The sequence below is a fragment of the Prionailurus viverrinus genome, chromosome C1 (genome assembly GCF_022837055.1).
Source record: "Prionailurus viverrinus isolate Anna chromosome C1, UM_Priviv_1.0, whole genome shotgun sequence".
Taxonomy (NCBI): domain Eukaryota; kingdom Metazoa; phylum Chordata; class Mammalia; order Carnivora; family Felidae; genus Prionailurus; species Prionailurus viverrinus.
In genome coordinates, this window is record NC_062568.1 from 90,613,031 (window position 1) to 90,638,778 (window position 25,748).

Consider the following 25,748-nt stretch of genomic DNA (forward strand, 5'->3'; position numbering starts at 1 on the left):
CTGAGCCACCCAGACACCCCATACAACACACTACTTAAAACTCTCTATGGGCTTCCTATCCTGGTTAGAAGTAGTATAAATTCCCATCTGGTCCACTTTCTCCTCATTGACCCTGGGTACTGGCCTTGTTCCTGCCCTTTCCCTCATCAAAACTGTCTTTTCCTCTTCTCTCCAGCTCTCCAAATATTATTGATACCTTTTCCCCCGTGGAGTGCTTCAGCCATGTGGCCATCCCATTTCTCTGACATCATAAGATTCATTATTTGTTGCTTGCTTTGACTCTTAACCATGCATTTTTTCTCACATTTTGTCTTAACTACATTAAAAAAAATTTTTTTAATGTTTATTTTTGAGAGAGAGAGAGACAGAGTGCAAGCAGGGGTGGGGCAGAGAGAGAGAGAGAGACAGAATCCAAAGCAGGCTCCAGGCCCTGAGCTGTCAGCACAGAGCGTGATGCAGGGCTCATATTTATGAATCGTGAGGTCATGACCTGAGCCGAAGTCGGAGGCTTAACCAACTGAGCCACCCAGGCACCCCATTGCTTTAACTATTTTATGTTATTTTTGATTGTGAATAGGTCAATGAAAGCAACTGAAGGACATATAGTATCCTCTTAAACAAATGGATGAATTTATCAAATAGTACTATGTCTGGAGTCAAGTACATGTTCTCTTTGAAAAAAAAAGCTCTATGTAGTCTGGTCTATGAATTCTGAAGGCATTTGTGTATTTAGAACATTAAAGGCCAATTCTAGACATTTTCTTGCTTATTTTTGTTAACTTTTATCTACAAAGTCGTACTACGAAATGGGCTTTTTGTTCTCTTGCTTTCAGCAAAATGCCAGTTCATTGCAAGTAAATTGCCCATTCAATGAAATAGCGTGTGTCTACATGCAGTGACTATGGTATTGGAAGCTGAAGTTGGAATATAGGGTCTGATACATGATTTTTTGCTGTTTCCAGCAGCAAGAGGCTCCATGGAGAAGATAATCTGGTGATTTCAAAAATTGCAGTCTAAGATATTCAATGATTTGGAAAACCAAAATGGGATGTTTAAAATAAGGACTTTCCTGGAAAATCTAGAACAGTGGCCACCATGCTCTTCAATGACTCACACTGTATTAGAGTCATTGAGTATACAAAAGTGTAAGGCATGGAATGTCCCTGCTGCTGAGGAGTTTATAATATTGTTAGGAAAATAGGACTTTCATAAAGAAAATAGTTACAGGGATTTTACTAATCAATGCTAGAGAAAATAAAATCCTGCAAGAATTTTCACCAAAGAATGTGCCAACTCTTTGCATATAGTACTTCAGATCCTCACCAACCATTTGAAGAGGGAATTGTCATTTCCATTTTAGTGATGAGGAAATTAAGTTTGGGGAAGTTGAATGACATGCTCAAGGTTACACAGTTGGGAATCTATGAATGAGGGATTGAAACCCAAATTCTTTCAGGCTCCAGAGCCTATGCTCTTTCCGTTCTGGTGTAGATCCATCCTTTCTTCTCCTATACCACAGCAGATCTCACAAAGTGATGGTGAAAATTGTTATTTCTAATTTAAAACATATGCAAAAAACCAAGGCTGGTGGGATTATTGAGTTTTCTTCTTTTTCAAAATTGTCTTTAAAACTGTTACAATATTTTATACATAAAAGAGGGAAAGAGGTGACATTAAAGATAGACTGTGTTACATTTGAACCACCCATGCTTTGTTGACTCTCATTTAATTGTTTCTCTTCTTTGCCAGGCAAATTTATGGACTTAGCAAGATGAATAAAAATAAACTGATTCATGATTTCCTGGAAGTAGTTTCAAGGGGTGATGTGGAACTCATCTGTGACTATATTAGTAAAGTCCATTCCATCCTTGGAAACCTTAACTTTCAGCATCCAACGACTGGAAATACACCTCTCATTACTGCAGCAGAAGAAAATCTAACAGAGGTACCATGTGATGTCCTGGGCCCATGGGTAGTCTTCTAAGCTAAAGATTCCAAGAATGAGATGTTTGTGAATAGCATAATCACTTACCTCCATGAAAGAATGCCTGAAGACAGGCTTCAAGGGGGATAGGAAAGGGCTTAGAATGAGGACACTAGGATGAATAAGACACATTTCACTCAACACAGCAGGCTGATGCCTCTGTAATTTCTTGAGAGTCTAAATGCATGTGAACCCTCAACCCTGCCTGGCCATCTCAATTAGCCTCTCTTTTCACTATATTCTTAGCTTTTTTTCTCTTCTGGCTCCTTCCTATTAACACTTTTTAAACAAATTATAAAATGTAGCATATATGCTAATATATATACGTATGCAAATATATATGTACACAACTTATATATATATACAACGTAGCATATATGCTAATATATATACATATATACAACTTAAACAAAATGACAGTAGCACCCGGGTACCTACCATCCAAGCCAAAAATTAGAACGTTGCCTTGCCTCAAAAGCCCTTTATGTGCTCCTCTTGAATTGTGTCCCCCACCCTTCATAATCGTCATCCTGAATTTTAGGGTAATCATTTCCTTAGTTTTGCCATCTCTGCTTATATTCCTAAATAATGCATAATGTACTTTTTCCTGTTTTTGAACTTTATAAAAACAAACTTATACTACATGTGTTCCTCTGTAACTTGCTCCTTCTCTTCATTATTTGTTCTTTTCTTAAAATGTAATTTATTGTCAAATTGGTTTCCATACAACACCCAGTGCTCATCCCAACAAGTGCCCTTCTCCCTGTGCATCACCTACTTTCCCCTCTCCCCGACCCCCCCCCCCCCATCTACTCTTAGTTTGTTCTCGGTCTTTAAGAGTCTCTTATGGTTTGCCTCCCTCCCTCTCTGTAACTTTTTTTTTCCCCTTCCATTCCCCCATGGTCTTCTGTTAAGATGTGGTTTGTATATACACTGAAATACTACTTGGCAATGAGAAAGAATGAAATCTTGCCATTTGCAGCAACGTGGATGGAACTGGAGGGTATTATGCTAAGTGAAATAAACCAAGCAGAGAAAGACAGATACCATATGTTTTCACTCATATGTGGATCATTATTGGTTTTTGAGATTCACCCATTTTGAGACATGTAGTTATGGGTTTTCACTTTTACTGATATCTAGTATTCTATTTATGCCACAACTTATCTGTCTCTCCTACTTTGATGGACACATGTGTGCTGTCCATATTTATGTTATTACCGACAATGATGCTACTTTCCATTAGAACCTAACGTGCTTAGATATCTCCTTTTTGATGACATATAAACAAACACTGATCCCACATCGTCCTCTAATCACATCCTTTCCTCTCTCAGACCTCTTCATCTGCAGATCTATGTCAAGAACTATGAAAGATGTAAGATTTTACCATACTTACAAGCTAACAGGTTAACCTGCTCCAATTTCTTAGACCCTTGGCGTAAGGAACAAAACTGGTTCAGAGACAAAGGGCAGTTTATTACTCATAACAATAACATTAGGCAGAGTATTATCAATTTTGTATCATTTCCCTCGGTCCTGATTCCCACAGGATAGTAGGAAGAGAACCAGATGACCTCTGCTCAAACAGTAGGTTGGATTGTAGGGGAGGAACTCTAAATTTAGGGAACCCAAATCTCCTATAGTAAGGAGTAGTAAGCTACTCCTTGCTTGAGAGGGAGATATCTTCCAAGGCTGTTCACTATACAGCTTGAAAAGAGAGTCTGGGACAAAGGCAGTCAATGCCTCTGCTCATAAGACTTGTAGAAATGTGAGAGACCAAGGGAGACTTGTCTCCTAAAAATATCTACCCTTCATTTATACATTGTCTTGGCTTCTGGTGAATTTTCCCATGAGCATACCACTCTGACTAATCTGATCAACAGAGGCTGGAACCAAATCCATTAATTTGTCTCATACAACATTCAGTTAGAACTGCTATCAATAGAACTCCAAGGAGCAGAATGAGGCCATACTGTAGATTAGCATCAACCATGCAATCCATGGTCCTGAATACCACCAGCTGAACAAATCCCATAAGCCAGATGATTTTCTCCTTAAGTTTCTCTGTTGATCTTCTCACTTGGTCCAAGTCATCAACCCAACTATAAAAGTCTGTATTAGCCATTGCACAGACTTCATCTTGGCCCACAAGGAGGAAGACTAGGGCAATTTTATCATTCATAACAACCCTGGCCAGTGTCTTGACTGATGACCTGAATGTCCTGCAGAGGTGAGGTGATATCATTGATAAGTTTAGGTAAAGGCAGGAACAAATTTTGTTCTACTTTTTCTAATTGGACATCTATCTTAGGGATAATTGTCCACAGTGGCACATAAATGACAAGTCAGCTACCCCTCTGGGAAGCTCCCTCAAGTAACCTGGCAGCATCATTTTGGGGAGAGCTCTGAAGTCATCTGAGGCTATGTCATCTACTGATGGTATTTACTTAAAGATTTGAAGGTCTCTTATGACCACCCCTAAAGCGTAAGTCATCATGTTTTCAGGAGGCATGTAAGTTAATGCCAGGTTTCTCTACAAAAAATATATTCCTGGGGTATCCCTTGGGGACAAAAAGGTGTGCTTATAATTGTTGGGCCCCTCTGAGTGGGACCTACATTAGTCAAGGGGCACAGGTTGACAATGTCTCCCTGTGATCTCTCAACTGGCTGGTAGATCTTAGGATTCCCAATTCAGTCTGAATAATGGAGTCTGGCCCTTGTTTTAGGAGAATTATCAGTCCTATTTGTCCCTGCCAACAGCCAGGCAGCATTCATGCACCCTACAGAATGAGGAGTGGTGGCTGCAGGGATGGTAGTGGGAAGAAATCTGGAGGTGTAGACAAGTGTTTTTTAGATGGAAAGTGCAAGAGGTAAAGCTGTTGGCTGCAGTTAGTAATAGAATTCCTGGTAAGACTAAGGAAATTGGCAATCATGTCATGAACAGGGATGTTTGGCAAGGGATAGAAGACCTAGTAGTCAGTTACTTTTAAGTTGCTTTGAATGGTTTGGGAGAGACACACCAGGACATTTTCTTTCATGAGGGAAATTCCCAGGGTTGTTCTGAAGAGCAAAGGTCATCAATGTCCCTCCCTTCCCTATACTTCATGGGACTGAAGATGTTCTCTTTTTAGGTACCAGGGTCATTGCTTTCCCTCAACCACCACAAAGAGTGTGTATCCCATTTCAATGGCTGCAACTTCACCCCTGTGTCTGAAACAGAGTTCTCTACTTTGTGCCCAGTCTGTATTGATGGCTGTGTTGCCATGTCTAATAAGATGATGGGTTCAGGCAGCAATGGAGGCAATCTGGGTTGTGCAGGATCGTTCAGTAGTTTTATTCCAGTCTATCTCATCAGAGAATGGATCCTTGTGTTGGGGTTCTACATGAGTTGACCCAGACAATTTATTTCCATAGGTCATGTCCCTAAAGAGAAGTATCTTGTTTTGTTTTGTTTTGTTTAAATGTTTATTTATTTTTTTTGAGAGAGAGTGAGAAAGAGTGGGGGAAGGACAGACAGAGATGAAGAGGGAGAATCCATGCTCAGCGTGGAGTCCATTACAGGGTTGGATCCCACAACCTAAGATCATGACCTGAGCCAATATCAAGAATCAGACACTTAACTGACTGAGCCACCCAGGTGCTCCAAGAGAAGTGTTTTTAATCTGCCAGTCTGGAATTTTCTTAGTGGTAGACCCAAGAGCTAGACCATTAGCAGCAGCCCAAGAATCCATAAAAATATAACAAGGTTCATCAAGGGGAGTATTGGTCAGAGCTTGAGAACAGCCTCGAGTTCTACCCATTGAGTGGAACAACATGTCCATTGTCAACTCTGCATAGCTGGCACTGAGGCCAAACAGCTGCAATAGTCCAGTGCACACCATCATATTTCATCTTGGCTAAACCATTAGTGACATACACCCAGGCACCAAGGGAAATCCTTGTGAAGGAAAGTACCCCTAAGCCAGCAGTTTTTCTTCAGGTGGTGGCGTGGGGGTTAAAATTTCCAGCAAAGGGAAAGATACCATTTTTTTTTTCATGTAAATCAGAGATGCCAATGTGCCCAGACTGGTTGCATTCTTAAAGACACCATTTCCACTTGACAAACAAGGCTTGTTGGGCTTTTCCTACCTTGTTATTCATTGAGTTCTAGTTGACTCACCCCCAAAATGGAAATATTGCACTTGAGAGCCATAAGATCTCCTTGGATTAGGCATTCAGTTTTGACAAGAACCCACTAGCAAGCCAATATCTGCCTTTTAAAATGTATTTATTTATTTTTTTAAGGAATCCCTCACCCAGTGTGGGGCTCAAACTCATAGCCCTGAGATCAAGCATTGCATGCTTAACCAGCTGAGCCAGTCAGGCACCCCTAATGTCTGCTTTTTAAAAGTGATGTATCTAATAGACATCCCAAAGAGGCAACAAGTCCAAATCCCCAAGAAATACCTCCAGATAGAGGCTGCCTCCCTTTGCCAGAAGCTCCCCAATTGGCAAAATTATCAGTCATAGACTGAAAAGGGTCAGGAACTCTGAAGATACCAGCACTTCTCTACATACTAGCTCATCACAATCAGAAGAATCCTCTTGACACTTAATGGAATTAGGGAGTATATATGTATAACACATTAATTCCCATTACACATTCAGATGGAAGCCACAGGTATAATCCACTGAATTGGCCCAAGGGGCCCCGCCCACAGAATTATTTTAGCTTTCCTTACCTACTGCAAACTTTGCTCAAACTCCATTAACTGAGTTCAGGCACCCACTTTTCCCAAGGGACTAGGCAGGATGGTGACTTGGGAATCTGCATCTAAGAGACCCATAAAAGTTTGAGTCTCTCCCACTGTTCATCAACATAGTCATGTCAGTGGCTATAGCCTTCAGGCCCCTTTGAAGACTGGGTATCCTTGGCCCCACTTATAATGATCTTTATCTTTAAAGCAGTTGAGGTTGAGGTACAGGGGGAGGGAGGGATTAGGAACATGATGAAAGAGAATGGCTCCAGACCAATAAGCAAAGCATATTTATTTTTGGTTTCCAGAAGCATTGAAGCTTCTTCTTGTTCAACAAAATGAACTTATAATGTTTTTGGCCCATACCAAGCGCTCTATCAGGTGGCAAGGTCATTATTACTGACACCATCGATTTCAGCCTCAGGGATCCCTTGACTCAGTGGCCATAGGCACATTACTTTCTTACTGGAACTTCAGGGTTTGCACCCTTTGGTTGAATCAGGCTGGGTTTTCATAGCAGGGCCTTTATTTTTTTTTTTAAAGGATTCTACCTTAATCTGAATCATTTGATAATCCTTTGTCATGATAACATCTTTAAATTTTTACCTGGTTTTAACATAAGGAATAGGAGAGTTTTCCAGGGCAGTGGGGTTAATTACAAAAATTTGCTAGTGAGGCACCTGGGTGGCTCAGTTGGTTGAGCATCAGACTTTGGCTCAGGTCATGATCTCTCATTTCATGAGTTTGAGCCCTGCATCTGTCTCGCTGCTGTCAGCTCAGAGTCCACTTTAGATTTTCTATTTCCCTCTCTCTCTGCCTCTCCCCTACTCATTCTCTTTCTCTCTCTCTCTCAAGAATAAATAAGGCTTAAATTTAAAAAAAAGGAAATAAAAAAAGAAAAGAAAAAGAACTTTACTTAAAAAAATTTGTTAGATTTCTTTGTGTCATTTTCTGTCTTACCATTGGGTCATCTTCAACAGTATTATAATCCAATCCAGGGCATAAGAACCTGAACACTAGTTCTGTGGTTTATCATGGGAATTCGTCCACTCAAGGAAATCTCCCCAGGAGGTCTAAAGCTCCCTTACAGTGGCTGAAACCCACTGCAAAAAATTCTGAGACCTCACTATCATCATTAAATGGATCTAAGGTTGTCAGCAGGAAGGACTGAGCTGTTAAGATAATGAATATCACTCTTCCTTAACAAGCATAATGCATCTCACTCCCCATATCCCAAATGAATGAGCCAAAGTTCCAAGTTTGCCTGGTTTTTGCCCATATCAGTCATGAATTTTCCTTCTTTCCAGCCCAGAAAAGATATGCATCTCTGTAACTGTTGTCTGAAAGGAAGTAGAACCTTCTGCCCACCCAGGACAAATCTTAGTATTATTTGTTATAGTGGCATGGTCGTGAGGCTTACTGCCAGATTGGTGAGGAAGATAACACCCATAGAAAAATCATCAAAAACCAGGAAGCAGTTGTTTTTGAACTTATTTCCTGGCACTTAGCCTTTAACTGCCTCCCAATTCCTTAAACAGGCATTAATAGTCAATAAAATGGAGGATCATTTATTACCTAATTGACCATACAATTTGGTCAATGTATTTGCTACCACTTTCCATGAACTTTCTTTAAATCTCATTAATTACCCCCCACGAAGCCCTCGTTCTTCTTCTGTCATTCCTATCTCTTTCAGAATCATCTCATTTTTTTGCAAAAATTAGGAACTGTGAAGTGTCTGAGATTTTTCCTTACTTGCTACCTAATAAGTTAGCCTACCACAGTTCCAGAGTCTGGCAGAAGACATGAGACTCCTGGGTCAGAAAAATGACAGTTTACTATTCACAATAGTAATGATAGTAGTATCAGCATTTGCTTCAGTTCTCTGAGCCCCAGTTTCTCCAGGGCAGTATGAAGAGGTGATACCTATACATACAATGGGTTGAATTAAAAGAGAGGAAACCTGAGCTTAGGAGACCTAGGAAAGTAAGCATGTTTTCCCAATGCTCCAGGAAGAGACATTATCTCTACCTTGCAAAGTCACTCACTATACAAACATCTTTGAAAACATAGTCTAGGGGCACCTGGGTGGCTCAGTCAGTTGGATGTCCGACTTTGGCTCAGGTCATGATCTCATGGTTCGTGAGTTCAAGCCCTGCATCAGGCTCTCCACTCTTAGCACAGAGCCTGCTTCAGATCCTCTGTCTCCCTCTTTCTCTGCCCCTCCCCCGCTCACTCTCTCAGAAATAAATAAAAATTTTAAAAAAAATTTTAAATATGGTCTAGAGCAAAGGCAGTCAGTGCCTCTCTTCACAAGACCTACAAAAACATAAGTTCCCGGAGTTTCTGGAGAATTGTTTTTCTTTTTCTCTCTCTTTTTTTAATGTTTATTTAATTTTGAGAGAGAGAGAGAGAGAGAGAGAGCGCGGGAGAAGGGGAGGGGCAGAGAGCGAGGGAGACACAATTCGAAGCAGGCTCCAGGCTCTGAGCTGTCAGCACAGAGCCCCACGTGGGGCTTAAACCCACAAACTGTGAGATCATGACCTGAGCCCAAGTCGGACGCTTAACCAACTGAGCCACCCAGGCACCCTATTTCTTTTTTTAATGTTTATTTATTTTGAGAGAGAGAGAGGGAGAGAGAAAGAATCCCAAGCAGGCTCCACACTGTCATCACAGAGGCGGACATGGGGCTGTCTCACAAACTGAGAGATAATGACCTGAGCTGAAATCTAGAATCAGACACTTAATCTACTGAGCCACACAGGTGCCCTTGGAGAATTCTCTTTCAACAGCCCCTATAAAGAGTGCTCCTTTGGTTGATTCTCACTGCCTCCACTTTCTCACCTCTTAAGACTACTGCAGTCTGGCATTGTTCCCTACTACTCCACTGAAACTGCTCTTGCCAACATGCCCTATAATGTCTTATGTTACCTATCAGATCTTAGCGACTTTAAACACCAATTTTTCATGAAATGCTTTCTTCCATTAGCTTCATCCTGTATTTTCACCTCACCTCCCAGGCAGTATCTCTCTAGTCTCATTATGGATTCTTTTTTCTTTTTTCATCCATTAAATATTGGTGTTGCCTAATATTGTGGGGATAGCTCTTAGTTCTGTACCTCAGCCCACATCTCTCACCTGAATTCCTCTGTGTGTGTATAGTATATACACACTGTATACATAGACATATACATATATGATCTAGATCTAGATCTGTGTGTGTATATATATGGTATATTGAGCTTCCAACCATATATCTCCATTTACATGTCATGTCAAAGACCTCAAACACAGTGTGTCCTCATTGTCTTCTTTGTCTTTATCCCCAAATCTAATTCTTCCGAGGAGTGCCAGCATCAGTGCTTTCCATTTTATTAAATAGCATCACCATCTATTTATCTTAAATTGTTCATTCACTCATTCCTTAAACATTTATTCATGTGATAAGATCTCCTGCAATGTTGGACTTACATTCTATTGAAGGTGAAACACAACAAACAAGGAAACAAAAAGCGCTTAGTTAAATTACAAATTACTCTTAGTTCTTTAAAGTAACCAGTAGAATGAATCATCTTTTGATAAGGTGGCTAGGAAAATCCCCACTGAGGTGGTTACATTTATGCTAAGTAAAATAATGATGAATGATGACATTTGAAGAGCAGTTGGGGGAGAGAGAATAACAGAGATAACCCTTTTGGTTAGGAAGAAGCTTGCATATTAAGGCAAAAATGTGACTAGAACTTGCAGAGGAAGGAGGAAGAGTGGCATAAGATGAGGCTGGAAAGGAAGGCCAGGCACAGATCCTGCAGGGCCACAAAGGCATGCAGAGGGATTTTTAAAAACTGCTTTATTGGGGCGCCTGGGTGGCGCAGTCGGTTAAGCGTCCGACTTCAGCCAGGTCACGATCTCGCGGCCCGTGAGTTCGAGCCCCGTGTCAGGCTCTGGGCTGATGGCTCAGAGCCTGGAGCCTGTTTCCGATTCTATGTCTCCCTCTCTCTCTGCCCCTCCCCCGTTCATGCTCTGTCTCTCTCTGTCCCAAAAATAAATAAATGTTGAAAAAAAAAATTAAAAAAAAAAACACAAAAAAAACCTGCTTTATTGAGATATAATTCACATATCATACAATTCACCCATTTAAAGTGTGGAATCCATTGGTTTTTACTATAATCACATTAATGTGCAATCATCTCCACAGTCAATTTTAAAACATTTTCATCATCCCCAAAAGAACTCTACACCTCCCTGCCCCCCCAAAAAGAAGCCCTGTCCCTTCAGCTATCACTTTCTATCTTTCCTCCCTTTCCCTGCTATAGCCCTTAAGCAACTACTAATCTACTTTCTGTCTCTGTAGATTTTCCTATTCTGGACTTTCATATAAACAGAATCATATATGTGATCTTTTGTGATTGCTTCTTTTACTTAGCATACTGTTTTCAAGGTTCATGTTGCAGCATGCATCAGTATTTCATTCCTTTTTATAGCTGAATAATATTCCATTATATGGGTATACTATATTTTATTTATTCATTTGTCCATTGATGGAAATTTGGGTTGTTTCCATGTTTTGGTTACTATGAATAATGCTGCCATAAACATTTGCATACAGATTTTAAAGTGATCATATATTTTAATTTCTCTTTCATTCCACTCCTAGAATTCCTAGAAGTGGAGTTACTGAATCATATGGAAACTGTATGTTTAATCATTTGAGGAAATCCCAGAATGCTTTTTAAAAAATTTTTTAAATACTTATTTTTGAGAGAGAGAGGGAGAGGGTGAGAGAGAGAGAAAGAGGGAGGGTGAGGGGCAAAGAAAGAGAGAGGGAGACAAGAATCTGAAGCAGGCTCCAGGCTCCATGCTTTCAGCACAGAGCCCAACGCAGGGCTCAACCCCCCAAACCGCAAGATCGTGACCTGAACCAAAGTTAGACACTTAACCAACTGAGCCACCCAGGTGTCCTCAGAATGTTTTTTAAAGTGGCTGTACCATTTACAGCAGTGTATATGTGTTCTGATTTCTTCACATCCTCGTAACACTTACAGTTATCTAACTTTTTATTCTGTCCATTGTAATGAGTTTCAGACAAAGGTATTTGGAAATGGAGAGACTTATTAGAAGGTCATTGCATTGTTTCAGGCAACAGATCGTGGTGGCCCTGTCTGCAGTGACAGTAGGAAAGGTAGACAAAAATGGACTGAAGTAAAACACCTGAGAGTTATCTTGATTTCTGACTCACCATCAACACCAACATCTAATTAGCCCTACCTCCTAAGTGTTCATGGATTATACCCTCAGTCACTCCATTTCTACTGACTGATTCAGTAGAATCAATCTATTTCCCTGATTCAGTAGCCATTTTCTCTCCATGAAGCTACTGTAGCAATCTCGTTGGTCTCCCAACTTCTACCCTTCTCCACAGTAATTTTTTTGAAATGCTGATTTCATCATATCTCTCTGTTTAAAATCTTTCACTGGAGATACAACTATATTCCTGAATGGAGTTGGTAAAGCCTTTTGGGATTTAGCTACTGTTGACCTCTCCATCACATTTCCTTACCCTCCTTCCCCCATCCTGAGTTCCAGCTATGCCTAATTCCTTCCAGAGCTTTAAATGTTATTTGTTCTTTTGCCCTCTGTATTAGTCATCTTGGGCTGTCCATAGCAAACATACCATAGCTGAATAGCTTAAACAATGGAAATTAGGTGTGTTTTTTTTTTAAGTAGGCTTCATACCTGGCATGGAGCCCAACATGGGGCTTGAACTTACAACCTGGAGGGAGATCAAGAGTTAGATGCTTAACTGACTGAGCCAGTCAGTTGACTGTGGAACCTTAGTTCCACAATAGAAATTATTTTTTTCATAGTTCTGGTAACTGGGAAGTCCAATATCAAGATTCTGGCCAATTTGGTTTCTAGTGAACTTTTTTGCTGACTTGTAGAAGGCTACCTTCTCTCTGTGTCCTCACTTGGCAGAGAGAGAGAGAGAACAAGTTCTCTTGTGTGACACTAATCCTATCAGATCAGGGCCCCATCTTTACAATCTCATTTAACCTTAATTACTTCCCAGAGGCCCCCTCTCCAAATACAGTCACATTGAAGGTTAAGGCTTCAACATATGAATTTTGAGGAGAAGTAATTCAGTCCATAGCATCCACAGTACTTTGTTTATCCTATATCCTTTGCTTGAAGCAATCTTTCCCCCATCTTTTCCTGGTTAACTGCATCTCTGATCCCTTGGTTCTCAGCTTAGACATAATTTTCTCCAAGAACTCTTCTTGGACTTAAACTGTCCCGAGACAGCTTAATACACTTCTTCTAAGTACACCCTCAGCCTTCTATATTTACCCTATCAATGCATTAACACACTGTGTTGCAATTGTCTTTTTATCTGTCTTTTTTCCTCACTAGTTCGTAAATGCCTTCAAGGCTGGTCCCTGCCTTCTTCATTGTTGAAGTCTCAGCACCAAGGACAGTTCTGACCAATGCTAATCACTCAATCCTATTTGTTGAATAAATTATGCATTCAATATTTTGAATAGCATTTATTTGCTCCCTAGAAATGCTTGTGGAAATACTTGCAACATTCAAGGATCTATGTCTAAACTTAGGGGTTTTATATTCCAAATTGTAGGTGATACTAGTAGGACTTTGATGCTTTCTGTGGGTTTAACATAAAATACTCACAGACGTCTAGTTTTAAGACAAAGATAGTATCCCCAAAGGTTACCTGGCTGCCTTAGCTGGTAAAGAATGTGACTCTTGATCTCAAGGTTGTAAAGATTGATCCCCACATTGGTTATACAGGTTATTTAAAAATAAAATCTTTAAAAAAAAAGGCAAATAGCAGTCAGCTGCATCAAAATCAATTCTTCATTTTTATGCTCCTCTTATTCTGTTTTTCTGTATCATGAATCAAAGTCATGTCTAAGTTTTCTGCATAGCCCTGAAGATACTTTTTGCACTCAAAGATGCTACATAAGAATGTTGTGCTGTTGCAGGTTGTTGAATTTCTTCTGGAAAAGGGAGCAGATATCACCCTTTGTAATTACAGCAATCAAACTGCGGTTCATGTGGCTAATTGCCATGTCCAAAGACAACTCTTGGCTATCAATGGAATCCAGGCTCCCCAAATGCAACTTCTACAAACTTCATGGCAAGGTGATCTTGAACAACTTCAACACTTGCTGGTCAGTTATATTGATGTTTGCTTCTGCCTTTGTGTAGGTAGGTGGGTGGGTAAGTGATATGAAAGACATAGACTACATATGACTCATTTTAAAGAAAAATGAGTTCTTTTCAAATGCAGTCCCAGAAAGTTTCAGGCAGAAAATAGAAAGAAACAAGATCAAATAGGACATTGGGGTGGAAAACAGGATAATAAAAGAACACAACAGCAGGCTCTTTCTACCTTCCTCCAGCTGGATGCTAGAAGAAGTCACATAGCACCCATGGGAAATAATATGCTCCCAGGATGCCCCCCAGAGAACTGCTGTCAACTTGCTCAGAGGAGTTCCCTTGACATCATTGCCTATTGTACAATTGCTGTTTAGATCCCTTTGGACCAGCTGCACTTATTATCTTTAGCCTGAAAAGGGAATCAGAGAGCTTATGCTTTGCATAATATTTAGTTGTAACTAAAGGAGTTAAAAGGATATGTTTTTAAAATGCCTTCTTCCCAAGTTATTGATTTTCTTATTTAGATTTTCTACCCATAGATACTCTTTCCTGAAGTAACTTACAAAACCATATGCATAACCAAGGACTCTAATTGTTGGTGACCAGCAACTGTCTATTCTTGGTATTTACCTTCAGAGATACTGTCAGATCACATGACCTTCCAACTGAAAGAAAATCGATTGCTGCTAGGAAACAGTTTCTTCCATTCCCTTATGGTCAAGACACAAACAGATAAAGAAAAAGTGAACAATATTCTGGTCACCTAGAGTTCAAGGGGATCTACAACAAAATCCAAAGAACTCCTTGAATACTTTTGTTGTACTAAACAATAGTCTAAAATTGTTGTAAACCATGACTAAAGCTTAGAAATTTTTTAGGAGTGCCTGGGTGGCTCAGTCAGTTAAGCGTCTGACTTCAACTCAGGTCATGATCTCATGGCTCATGAATTTGAGCCCCGCATTGGGCTCTGTGCTGACAGCTCAGAGCCTGGAGCCTGCTTCAGATTCTATATCTCCTTCTGTCTCTTCCCCTCATACTCCATCTCTGTCTCTCAAAAATAAATGAACATTGAAAAAAAATTTTTTTAAGAAATTTTTTGAAAGACAATAAATTTTATTTTAATGGTATTCATAATGGTTGTTATAATCCAATATCTGTTTTCATAACCGCATTTTCATCCATAAAGATTAGCAGCCACATTTTAAGAAACTGGTGTCTGTACCTGAATCCAAAGTTTAATAAGCAGGTGCTGAATTAATGTGCTATTGCAAGACTACTCTCAGTTCAAGCCTTTCGTGTTGGTGCTAGCTAATAATAAACAGTGATATAAGAGGTCACTTCTTTTCAGAGACTGAAAAAAAATTAATTAATTCCCATAGCACCCCTCTGAGGTAATATCATTATCTCTAGTTTGTCCCTAGAGAAACTGAGGTAGAAACACAAGACTATACTGACATGGCATAAAGTGAAATAGAGATGGAAAGTAGCAAATTTTTTTGGTAAATAAAATAAACAATTTGGATAATTTGGCCTTACAGTGGTTTTTCAGTTCTGAATTATCCAAATTAAATTTTACTTTCATTAAAACAACGAATATCATCTGTATATCCACCTGCATTTGACTATATGTGTATATATGTGTGTGTGTGTGTGTATACATACACACACACACACACACACACACACACACACCTGCCTTATTTTTGTAACTCATTCATTCATTCCAGAAATGATTACTGAGCATGTGTCAAACACTCTGCTCAGTGCTTTTCATATTCTATCACCAATCATCAAAACAACCCCACAAAGAAGACATTGTTATTCCTACTCTAGAGCTGAGGACTCTGAAGGTCAGTGAGTAGGATTGCTGGATTTTACAAACAAACATACAGGACACGTGGTTAAATTTGAATTTCAGGTAAATACCAAATAAATTTTTTAGTATTACTGTGCCGCCAGTGAAAATTATTGTTTAACTGGATATCCTTTATTTTAACAGGGTGATCTTGTCAAGTGCCCTTGATATAATCCTATCAGGGAGGTTAAATAATCAGCTTAAGGAGGTAAAATTCAAACCCGGGTCTATCTCTCAGGCCTGTGTTCTTTCAATTCATCAGCTCCTCATCAATATAGATATTGAGAAAGAATGTGTTGAAGCTGGGGTGACTGGATGGCTCAGTCAGTTAAGCATCTGACTCTTGATCTTGGCTCAGGTCATGATCTCATGCTTTGTGAGCCAGAGCCCCATATCAGGCTCTGTGATGACAGCATGGAGCCTGCTTGGGATTCTGTCTTTTGCTCTCTCTCCCCTTCCCCCACCTCAAAAATAAATAAATAAACTTAAAACAACAACAGAAAAAGAATGTGTTGAAGTTAAAATGAGAATTTGGCTAAGCAAGGAAAATGCAAAGATTAGTATAAATAGTAAAAACATAATAAAAATAAAGTTTCATGTTTTCAAAGGCATCTGAAGAATTCCTGGATATAAATTTCCCAAACCAACATGGCTTGACCCCTCTGATGCTGGCTGTGAGGGATGTGGATCTGTTTGAGAGTCTTGATATGTTAACAGTCTACAGACCTGTGGAGGTTCTGTCTGAGCTCCTCAGGCATCATGCGTGAGTATGAGTGGTCAGTTGGCACCAGTGGAAGAGAGTCTATGTCATTGTTATTGTCAGAAGTCACTTGTAAACTTAGAGACATGCAACTCTGGACCTCAGGGTTGTTAAGTTCAAGCCCCACATTGGGTGTAGAAATTGCTTCATAATAAAATCTTTAAAAATTTTTATATATCGAATGCAAATTCATGTTCATAAAAGGGACTTCAGCAGTTGCAAAGTAATGTGCAAATGTTAGATGTTGCTATCTATTATTTTTATGATATTGCCTATTTGTTTTATTTGTGTAAATACTCTTTTGGTGCTTATGAAGAATATCAAATAATAACTCTTCTTTTTTTTTTTTTAGAATGTCAGATAATCCTTGAGTATGTAGCTCCTTACCCCCAACATGTTACTAATTATTTCAGAAAGCATTGTCAATTATCAAAAGCAATTTATAATGCTGATTTCTAATTATCTAAAAATTACTGTATGCCAGCATGTTCTTTTAGGGGAAGGAGAAGTAAATAATTGACTTTTTAAAAAAATCAGTAGGTTAATAAGCAGTTTTTCTTGTTAGAATTGCAGTTTCCTAATGCTGTTACCTAGATATCGTATCATCCAATAAGAACAGATGGGCAGCTCTTTCTCAGAATTTCATATGAATTTTGTTTTGGAAAGAAAAAAAAAAGTAGAAGGGAGCTTCAAGAACAAAAGCATAGTCAAGAACACGAGCTATTGTAAAAGGACCAGTTACTATAATAGGATAAAGATGGAAGTTTGAAGCTACTTTAGACTTTAGTGTTAAGAAACAACTAAAGAGATTGTTTAACATGGAGAGTACCGGACAGCACCCCAGAGATGGTGTTCAGTAGGCCTGGAGTGGGGTCCAGAATATAGGAAATCAAAAAGTGCCACATTGAGAAACACTAATCAAGGCAAATGAGCAAACTGAAATCCCAAGGAGTTAAGTGACTTGCTTAAGGCCACTTATCAAGGCAGAGGCAGTCCCCTGATTCTTGGTCCTATCCTACTTCTTTTGAATCATGACCTTTGATGGAGAAAAGCTCATAAGGGGTTATTTTTTCAGAGGATAAAACATTTCCCAGTCCTATAGCAATAAAAAGATTCAAATTCAAAGCTGTTAGGTTGGAGACCATGCTCAACATGTTCTGTGTCCCAGAATGTGACTAGTGCAGCAAGTGTAATCATTATTTCCCACACCATAATCTGCCAATAGGGCTCTTACTATTGGCCCTTTGAATCTCTCTGAGCTGTTATGTATCTAATCCTCAGATTCAGTGCAACATGGAGAGGATATTTGTGCTACTGCAAGAAGCCCTGAGATTAGCCGGTCAGGCTTAACAATCACAAGGCAAGGTGAAGAAAGATGAAGAGATCATGCAGAGGGACTTTATGACAAGTTCGCTCCACTCAACCAAGAGCCTGTGAAATAAGCATATCAGTTTAGTTTTCTTTCTTTCTTTTTTTTTTTTTACATTTTTAAAATTGTTTTAATTTATTTTTGAGAGAGAGAGAGAGAGAGAGAGAGAGTGAGTGAGTAGGGGAGGGGCAGAGAGAGTGGGAGACACAGAATCTGAAGCAGGCTCCAGGCCCTGAGCTGTCAGCACAGAGCTCAATGCGGGGCTCAAACACGTGAACTGCGAGATCATGACCTGAGCCGAAGTTGGACTCTTAACGACTGAGCCACCCAGGTGCCCCCAGCTTACTTTTCAAGAGAGATTCTATTCTATTCTACAGTTTTGACTGGCAAAAAGGCTAGCTGCTAGCATTAGAAAAAAAAAAAAAAACTATCAAGAAAGCAAGCTTAACTCATTGGAAAGAAAAAGCTAAGCAAGTCAGGTATTTGTAATAAGACAACAGCTTATCAAGATGTTTTGATCCTTACTTGATTTACTCATCATTAAAGAATTATGAAAAGTTTTATCCAAAGTTTGACATTTTCTGCAAATATTGGAATACTTTTAGGATAGAGTGGGAATGGGGCGCCTGGGTGGCGCAGTCGGTTAAGCATCCGACTTCAGTCAGGCGCAGTCGGTTAAGCATCCGACTTCAGTCAGGTCACGATCTCGCGGTCCGTGAGTTTGAGCCCCGCGTCAGGCTCTGGGCTGATGGCTCAGAGCCTGGAGGCTGTTTCGGATTCTGTGTCTCCCTCTCTCTCTGCCCCTCCCCCGTTCATGCTCTGTCTCTCTCTGTCCCCCAAAAAATAAATAAACGTTGAAAAAAAAATTTTAAGGATGGAGTGGGAATAAGATATACAGAATATTCCTTTAATTTAAAATCTTGAAAAATTATCACTTTCTATCCCATATACTTTAAAATCATTCTTGTTAGCCCCAAAGCACATGATTACTTTTATTTGATGTCAATGTTTTTCTTCTCATATTTTTTCAATAGATTTAACTAAATAATTTTTATGTTAATTCTATTCTTCCTAGAGATCCTAAACTCTGTGATTTTAGTGGAAAATCAGCAATACATTATGTGTCGCAAATACATAGTTTTAGGAAACAGCAGTTATTGGACATTCTAATGAACTCTATGCCAAAACCAGGTAAATACTTCTATTCCACTTTCAAAAGCTCCCCAACTATAAAAGCCTTATTAGAACTCTTTCTTCTACATGTGTTTAATGGATTCATTTAAAGAAATCAAGCCAACAACTATTTATTGATCAGTGACTATATACAAGGTCCAAGGCTAGGTACCCTTAAGGGTTGTAAAGAAATCTAAAACATTGTCCAAACTCCTGAAAGTGTTCAATAGGGTAAGGGACACATCACCTAAGTCAGTAGAGAAAGTGCTTGTTGTGAGCTTGAAAGAGGAGAAGGGACTTACCATGTTCCTTAAATGCTGGGTAAGATTTGGAAGGAAGAGAACAAGAGAGGCAGTTTGATATAGGTGGAAAAAAAAGACAGAAACAGCCACAGAGAAAAGTGAAAGAAAGAAAGTACCACTGAGCAATATGTGACCTTGTGAAAGCTGCTTGACTTTATGGTCTGACTGGCTTTTATTCAAAACTTCTAGGCAGGGAACAAGGCTGTTCCCAGGAAGGTTTCATGAAAGTGGTAAGATTCAATCTGGTCCTCGAAAAACAGTGGGATTTAATTTTGTGGAGCAGAGGCATCATGCTGTAAATGAGCCTCACTTATCATAGGGGCAAATAAGAGACTAGAAATTAAATACATAAAGAAACTGGGTCCATTGAATACTCATTAAATGAAGGGTTTTTTTTTCCCCCAATAAAACAGAGTCACTAAAGAATTTTAAGCCAGGGAATGATGAAAACCATGTTTTAGGAAATTTAAGCTGTTGTTATTGTGAAGAATGGATTCAAAGGAAGAGACCCATGGCAGGGAGCTCTATTAAGAAACTATAGAAGTGCCTGTGTGTGGTGACAGGAACGAGGAAGAGTCCTGGGCTTGGTGTGGGAGTGTGCCTGACAGGTGCTGAGTGTGGTGAGCCTAAGAGCTATTGTGAAAGAAGAATTCACATAACTTAGTGCTGTAAAGCTGAGAGAGACAAAAGTTGAGAGAGTTGAGTTAAATATGATTCCAAAGTTTCAGCCCTGGGAAGTGGGGAGATGGAAATGCAATCAATAAAATAGAAGACCACTCTGGTTTGGTGAGGATATAGAAGGCAATGGGTTCTAAAGCGTTGCATTTGGATGGAACCTTGGGACTTGCAAGTAGTGATTTTCTGTTGGACAGGCCTGTGGGAAGAGGTGGGTTGATATGTTAGTTTGGGAGTTCACTACAAAAAAGAGACTGTGAGGACCTGGAGTAGGTAAGATCCCTGGCGGATTGAGGATGGTGGGAGAACTGCAAGGGGTCAAGCCAAGGAGGTGTACCCACAGTTAGAGGGTGGTATGTACACAGGGACTCAGGGCGCTGAGAGAGAGAGGAGGGGATTGGGAGAAAGTTACAAGAAGCAAGGAGAGGGAAACAATGTCAAATTGGAAAAGAGATTACAAAGCAGATGTGGCAAGGAAGTGAGAAGTTTCAGTGCTGAGATAGAGGCAGGAAATAGATTGCAGAGAGGAAATATGGTGAAGAAATGGACGATCTGAGTAGAGATAATCTTGTGCAATTTTGTATCAGTTACAAAATAAATGAAAAGCCATTGGAAGAGAAAGACGTTTTCATCGAAGAGGCCATGCTTATTTTGAAGAAGTCACGATAGCAGGAAGGGGATGGTATGAGAGAGCACTGTCCCTTGGGAACTAACTGGGAGTTCATGGATGCTCAGAACTCTGCCAATTTAATGTGACTTCTGCTACACAGAAAATGTGCCATGTCTGTGGTAACTATAGAGCAAATGTAATTTCCAGCCCATTGTTAGGGGTTTCACTTGGCAGCTTTGCCCAACTTAAAAACAAAAACAAAAACACATCCATTCTGTGGACTCTTGTTATCCTCACTCACATCCTTCCCTGTGAAAAGTATTGCCTAAAGCTTCATCAGGATCCCAGACCACTATTTTAGGAAAATCTTTGACAGAATGGAACCAGTCTTAGAACACAGAGCTAGATCTTCTGACGAAATTGATGGAGATAAGTCTTTTCAAAACACATTATTCTGTTTCTTTTGGCAGAAAGACATGCTGAATCATTGCTTGATATTTGTCATGATACTAACTCTTCTCCAACTGATAGGATGACAGTTACTACAAACCAAAATATAATCTTGCAAAGTATCAGCAGCAGTGAGGTAAGATGTTCTCTTTAAAGAAACTAACAACAAGGGGCACCTGGGTGGCTCAATCTCTTAAGTGTTGGACTTTTGGTTTCGGCTCAGGTCACGCGAGTTTGAGCCCTGTGTTGGGCTCTGCACTGACAGTGAGGAGCCTGCTGGGGATTCCCTCTCTCTGTTTCTCTCTCTCTGCCCTTTCCCTGCTCACTTTCTCTCTCAAAATAAATATATAAATTTATATAAAAAAAGAAACTAACAAAAAATGGCTAACCTACTCCATCTACTACCTCATGTGTGTTGCTTGAATATTTTACAGCAATCATATATCACAATTTATTTCTAAATGTAATCATAAGGTAATTAAAAGCAAAATTAATAAGGCGGTGCTCCACAAGTTTAATCTCAGAGCTGTAATTAGCTAGTCAGCTCAGAGTCTCCTGCGTTTTGTGTGTATGTATCTAATACCACAGAATATTGTTGCAGTTGAACCGATACTAAATAATAAAATGCAGCTTGTGTTTATGTGTGTTCATGTGGAAAAGGAGAAGATCACTCATCTGATCATGTCAAATCCATCACAGGGTACCACAAAGAAGGTGCCTCCTCTTGGCCCTGGTCACCCCCGGCCCCCCACCATGATGAATGACTCCACATGAAGTCCCTCACAGTACAGTAACCGTACTAGTAACAAACAGTGTAATCCATAGACAACTGTGGACCAATACCCAAGATATACAACAAACTGGTAACATGGTAACAATTGTTGCCTATAGGGAGAGAATTGGAGATGACTCTGTGCTATGCATTCATTTGTACCTTTTGAATTTTTACAAAAATTAACACAGCCCAGACAGGTAAAAGTATTGCTGCTCTATATTTTGTTGGTAAGAAAACAATATGGCCACAAATTATTTATTTTACAAAGTTAATGAGGTGTGGACTATAATATAATAAATAATGAGGACTTTTGGAGATGGTAAATATTTTTGAGTCCTTTTCTCCTTCCAAAAATCATCCCAAAACAACAAAGAAAAAAAAAAACAAAAATTTAATTTAAAAAACCTTTTTTATTTTGAAATAATTACAGATTCACAGGAACCTATAAAAATAGTACATAGAAGTCCTGTGTAACCTTCACCAGCTTCCCCAAAAGGGAACTATTATCGTAACTCTAGCAGGTTGTCAAAACTGGGAAATTGACACTGACACATTATAATTAACTAAGCTACAGACCTTGCTGGGATTTCACTAGTATTTGCATGCATTGTTTTTTCTGTTTGCGCATGTGCCTGAGTGTACTGTTCTTTGACGTTTATCTCTTGGATCACCACAGTCAAGATACAAAGTTGTTCTGTCACCCCAAGGGAATCCCTTCCTACTGCCCTCTTAATAACCACACCCTCCTCCATCCTTAACGCCTGGCAACCACTGATCTGTTACCCATCTCCATAATTTTGTCATTTTGAGAATGTCATATAAAAGGAATTCTCATATGTATAAACTTTTGAGATTGGTTTTTCTACTCAGCATAATGCTTTTGAGATAGATCCAAGTTGTATCAAGTTTTTTTGCATTGCTAAGGAGTATTCTATGGCACAGGTGTTTACAGTTTACTTAACTATTCACCTGTTGAGAGACATTTAGGGTTGTTTCCAGTTCTGGGCTATTATATACAAAGCTACTATGAGCAATTGTGTACAGATTTCTATATAAACATACGTTTTCATTTCTCTAGAATACATGTCCAGGAATCCAAATACTGGATCATATGGCAAATGTATGTTTAACCCTTTTAAAAACTGCCAAACAGTTTTCCAGAGTGGCTCTATCATTTTATATTCCCATCAGCAATGAAGAGAGATCCAGTATCTCTGTATCCTGGCCATCATTTGGCAGTGTCAGTATTTTTTATTTTAACCATTTTAGTAGAAGTATGGTGGTATCTCATTGTGGTTTTAATTTCCATTTCCCTAATGACTGATGTTGAACATCATTTTTCTATGGGTTTATTCCCCATCAGCATGAATTGTTCAAATTTTTAATCTATTTTCTGATTGGATTGTTTGTTTTCTTACTGTTGGGTTTAAAGAATCCCTTATATATTCTGGATATGTCATTTGCAAATATTTTCTACTAGTCAGTAGAAGAACTGGCTTGTTATTTTCACCTTTGTAACAGGTCTTTCACTGAATAGAAGTTTTTCTTATTTAGTTAGTTGGTTCGTTAGTTAGAGAGAGCACATGCAAGAGAGAGGCAGAGAGAGGAGAGAGAGAATCCCAAGCAGGCTCCATGCTGATAGCACAGTACCCAGCACTGGCCTTGATCTCACGAACTGTGAGATCATGACCTGAGCTGAAATCAAGAGCAGAATGCTCAACTGACTGAGCCACCCAGGCACCCCCCAAAGCTTTTCATTTTGATGAAAACCAATTTATCTATTTTTTATGGGTCTTAATTCTTACATCATGTCTAAGAATTCTTTTACTTGATCTGGGTCCTGGTTTCACAATTATGTTCAGTTTATAAACATTCATGAATCTATGCACTTTCTGAAAGTATGCTACACTTAAATTGAAAGTAATGGTGGGGCATCTGGGAGGCTCAATTGATTAAGCGTCGAGCATCGTGCTCTTGATTTTTGGCTTAGGTCATGATCTCATGGTTGTGAGATTGAGCCCCACATCTGAGCTCTGTGCTGGGCATGGAGCCTGCTCAAGATTCGCTTTCTGGGGCGCCTGGGTGGCTCAGTTGGTTGGGCGTCCAACTCTTGGTTTCTGCTCAGGTCGTGATCTCACAGTTCATGAGTTCGAGCCCTGTGTTGAACCCTGTGTTGAACCCTGTGCTGAGGATTCAGAGCCTGGAGCCTGCTTCGGAATCTATGTCTCCCTCTCCCTGCCCTTCCCCTGCTCATTCTCTGTCTCTCTCTTTCTCTCAAAAATAAATAAACATTTAAAAAATTAAAAAAGACTCCTCTCGGGCATGAGATGGGATGGGGTAGAATGGAAATGTTTATTTTTAATACTATTATTACTATTTTTTAATATTAAACAATAGCATATTTCATACTGTTTGAATATTTTTCTTTTACAACCTTTTTAAACAGGCTAAAACCAAAAACCAAACCACAGTTGCTTTAGTACACTGGTTCTCAACAGAGAGTCCCCAGGGGACATTTGGCAACATTAGGAGACATTTTTGGTGTTACAGCTGGGTGGAGGTGCTACTGGCATCTAGTGGGTAGAGGTCAGGGATGCTGCTAAACATCCTAGAGGGCACAGGACAGCCCCGCAATGACGAATTATCCAGCCCCAAATGTCATAGGTGGTGAGGCTGAGAAACCCTGCTACGCAGCAGGTTTTGTCACAACCGTAAAGGCTGTGTTGTTTTTGGTTACTAATATAACATAGTAATTGAAATAAAATACCTAGAGATCAGTCTTTAAAGTGACCGTCATGTGACTCCTGGGTGGCTCAGTCCATTAAGTGTCTGACTCTTGGTTTTGGCTCAGGTCATGATCTCACAGTACTTGAAATCGAGCCCCAAGTCTGGCTCTTTGCTGACACACAGAGCCTGCTTGGAATTCTTTCTCTCTTCCTCTCTCTCTGCCTCTCCCCCACTCGTATTCTTTCCTCTCTCTCTCTCTCTCTCTCTCTCTCTCTCTCTGTCTCTCAAAATAAACAAATAAACTAAAAAAAGAAGTGACTGGGGTGCCTGGGTGGCTCAGTCGGTTAAGCATCCGACTTCAGCTCAGGTCATGATCTCACAGTTCATGGGTTCGAACCCCACGTTGGGCTCTGTGCTGACAGCTCAGAACCTGGAGCCTACTTCCTATTTGTGTCTCCTTCTTTGTCCCTCCCCTGCTCACACTCTGTCTTTCTCTGTCTCTCAAAGGTGAATAAATGTTAAAAAAAAATTTTTAAGTGACTGTTATGCATTAGAAATTGCTAAACAAAAACACATTTGCTTTTCGTTTTTTGTGGCATATTTAAGTAATTCTCTTTTGTAAAAGGACTAAACATCCCTTTATATTAGTACATTTTTTTCATGCAATTTAAAAACTTTTGTTGAACCTCACTCTATATTTTTGTTATTATGGTTGAAATAACTTTGAACTCATTTCTGAGGGAGAAATAGACTCTGACTATTGAACTTGTCTTTTCATCTCTAGTGCTTTCTCTAAGGTTTAAATTGTAAAACCCAAGGTCATCCTTCACTTCTTTTCTTTAAATGAAAGCTTGCTTTTCTTTTTGGTGGTCTGCAATAGGTTTTCATAGTTTACAAATATAAGCAGCTGTTTTGATTGTAGGAGTGCCTCTGAGAGACTTTACAGCCTCTCCCAATCACAGTACTTGAAATTGAGTCTCCTTTCATGTAAAGAGACTCTTCCTTCCAAATTTAATTATGTATGATTTCTATGCCTCTTTTCTGTATGTTTGAGATTCTGTTGTTTGCTGATTAGAATGCTATACTTTTTCTAGTCTATTGTCACCTCCTGCATCATTGTCAGTGGCTTATGAAATCCATTTATACCGGGGAT

General features: G+C 39.5%; 1 protein-coding gene across 7 annotated transcripts in view; it reads left to right on the forward strand.

Annotated features, from left to right (window-relative positions):
- MAP3K19 (mitogen-activated protein kinase kinase kinase 19) overlaps positions 1 to 25,748 on the forward strand; it is a 72,711-nt gene that overhangs the window by 15,004 nt on the left and 31,959 nt on the right. For 5 of the 7 annotated variants that reach the window (XM_047873260.1, XM_047873261.1, XM_047873266.1 and 2 more), the window contains 5 exons: positions 1,750 to 1,945; positions 13,722 to 13,910; positions 16,363 to 16,517; positions 18,959 to 19,074; positions 21,114 to 21,229. In XM_047873260.1, the coding sequence (XP_047729216.1) occupies positions 1,772 to 1,945; positions 13,722 to 13,910; positions 16,363 to 16,517; positions 18,959 to 19,074; positions 21,114 to 21,229 (750 nt within the window). In that variant the 5' untranslated portion in view covers positions 1,750 to 1,771. Of the gene's footprint in view, positions 1 to 1,749; positions 1,946 to 13,721; positions 13,911 to 15,898; positions 15,963 to 16,362; positions 16,518 to 18,958; positions 19,075 to 21,113; positions 21,230 to 25,748 lie in introns of those variants that run through there. The other 2 variants (XM_047873263.1, XM_047873265.1) reach the window with 2 other exon arrangements.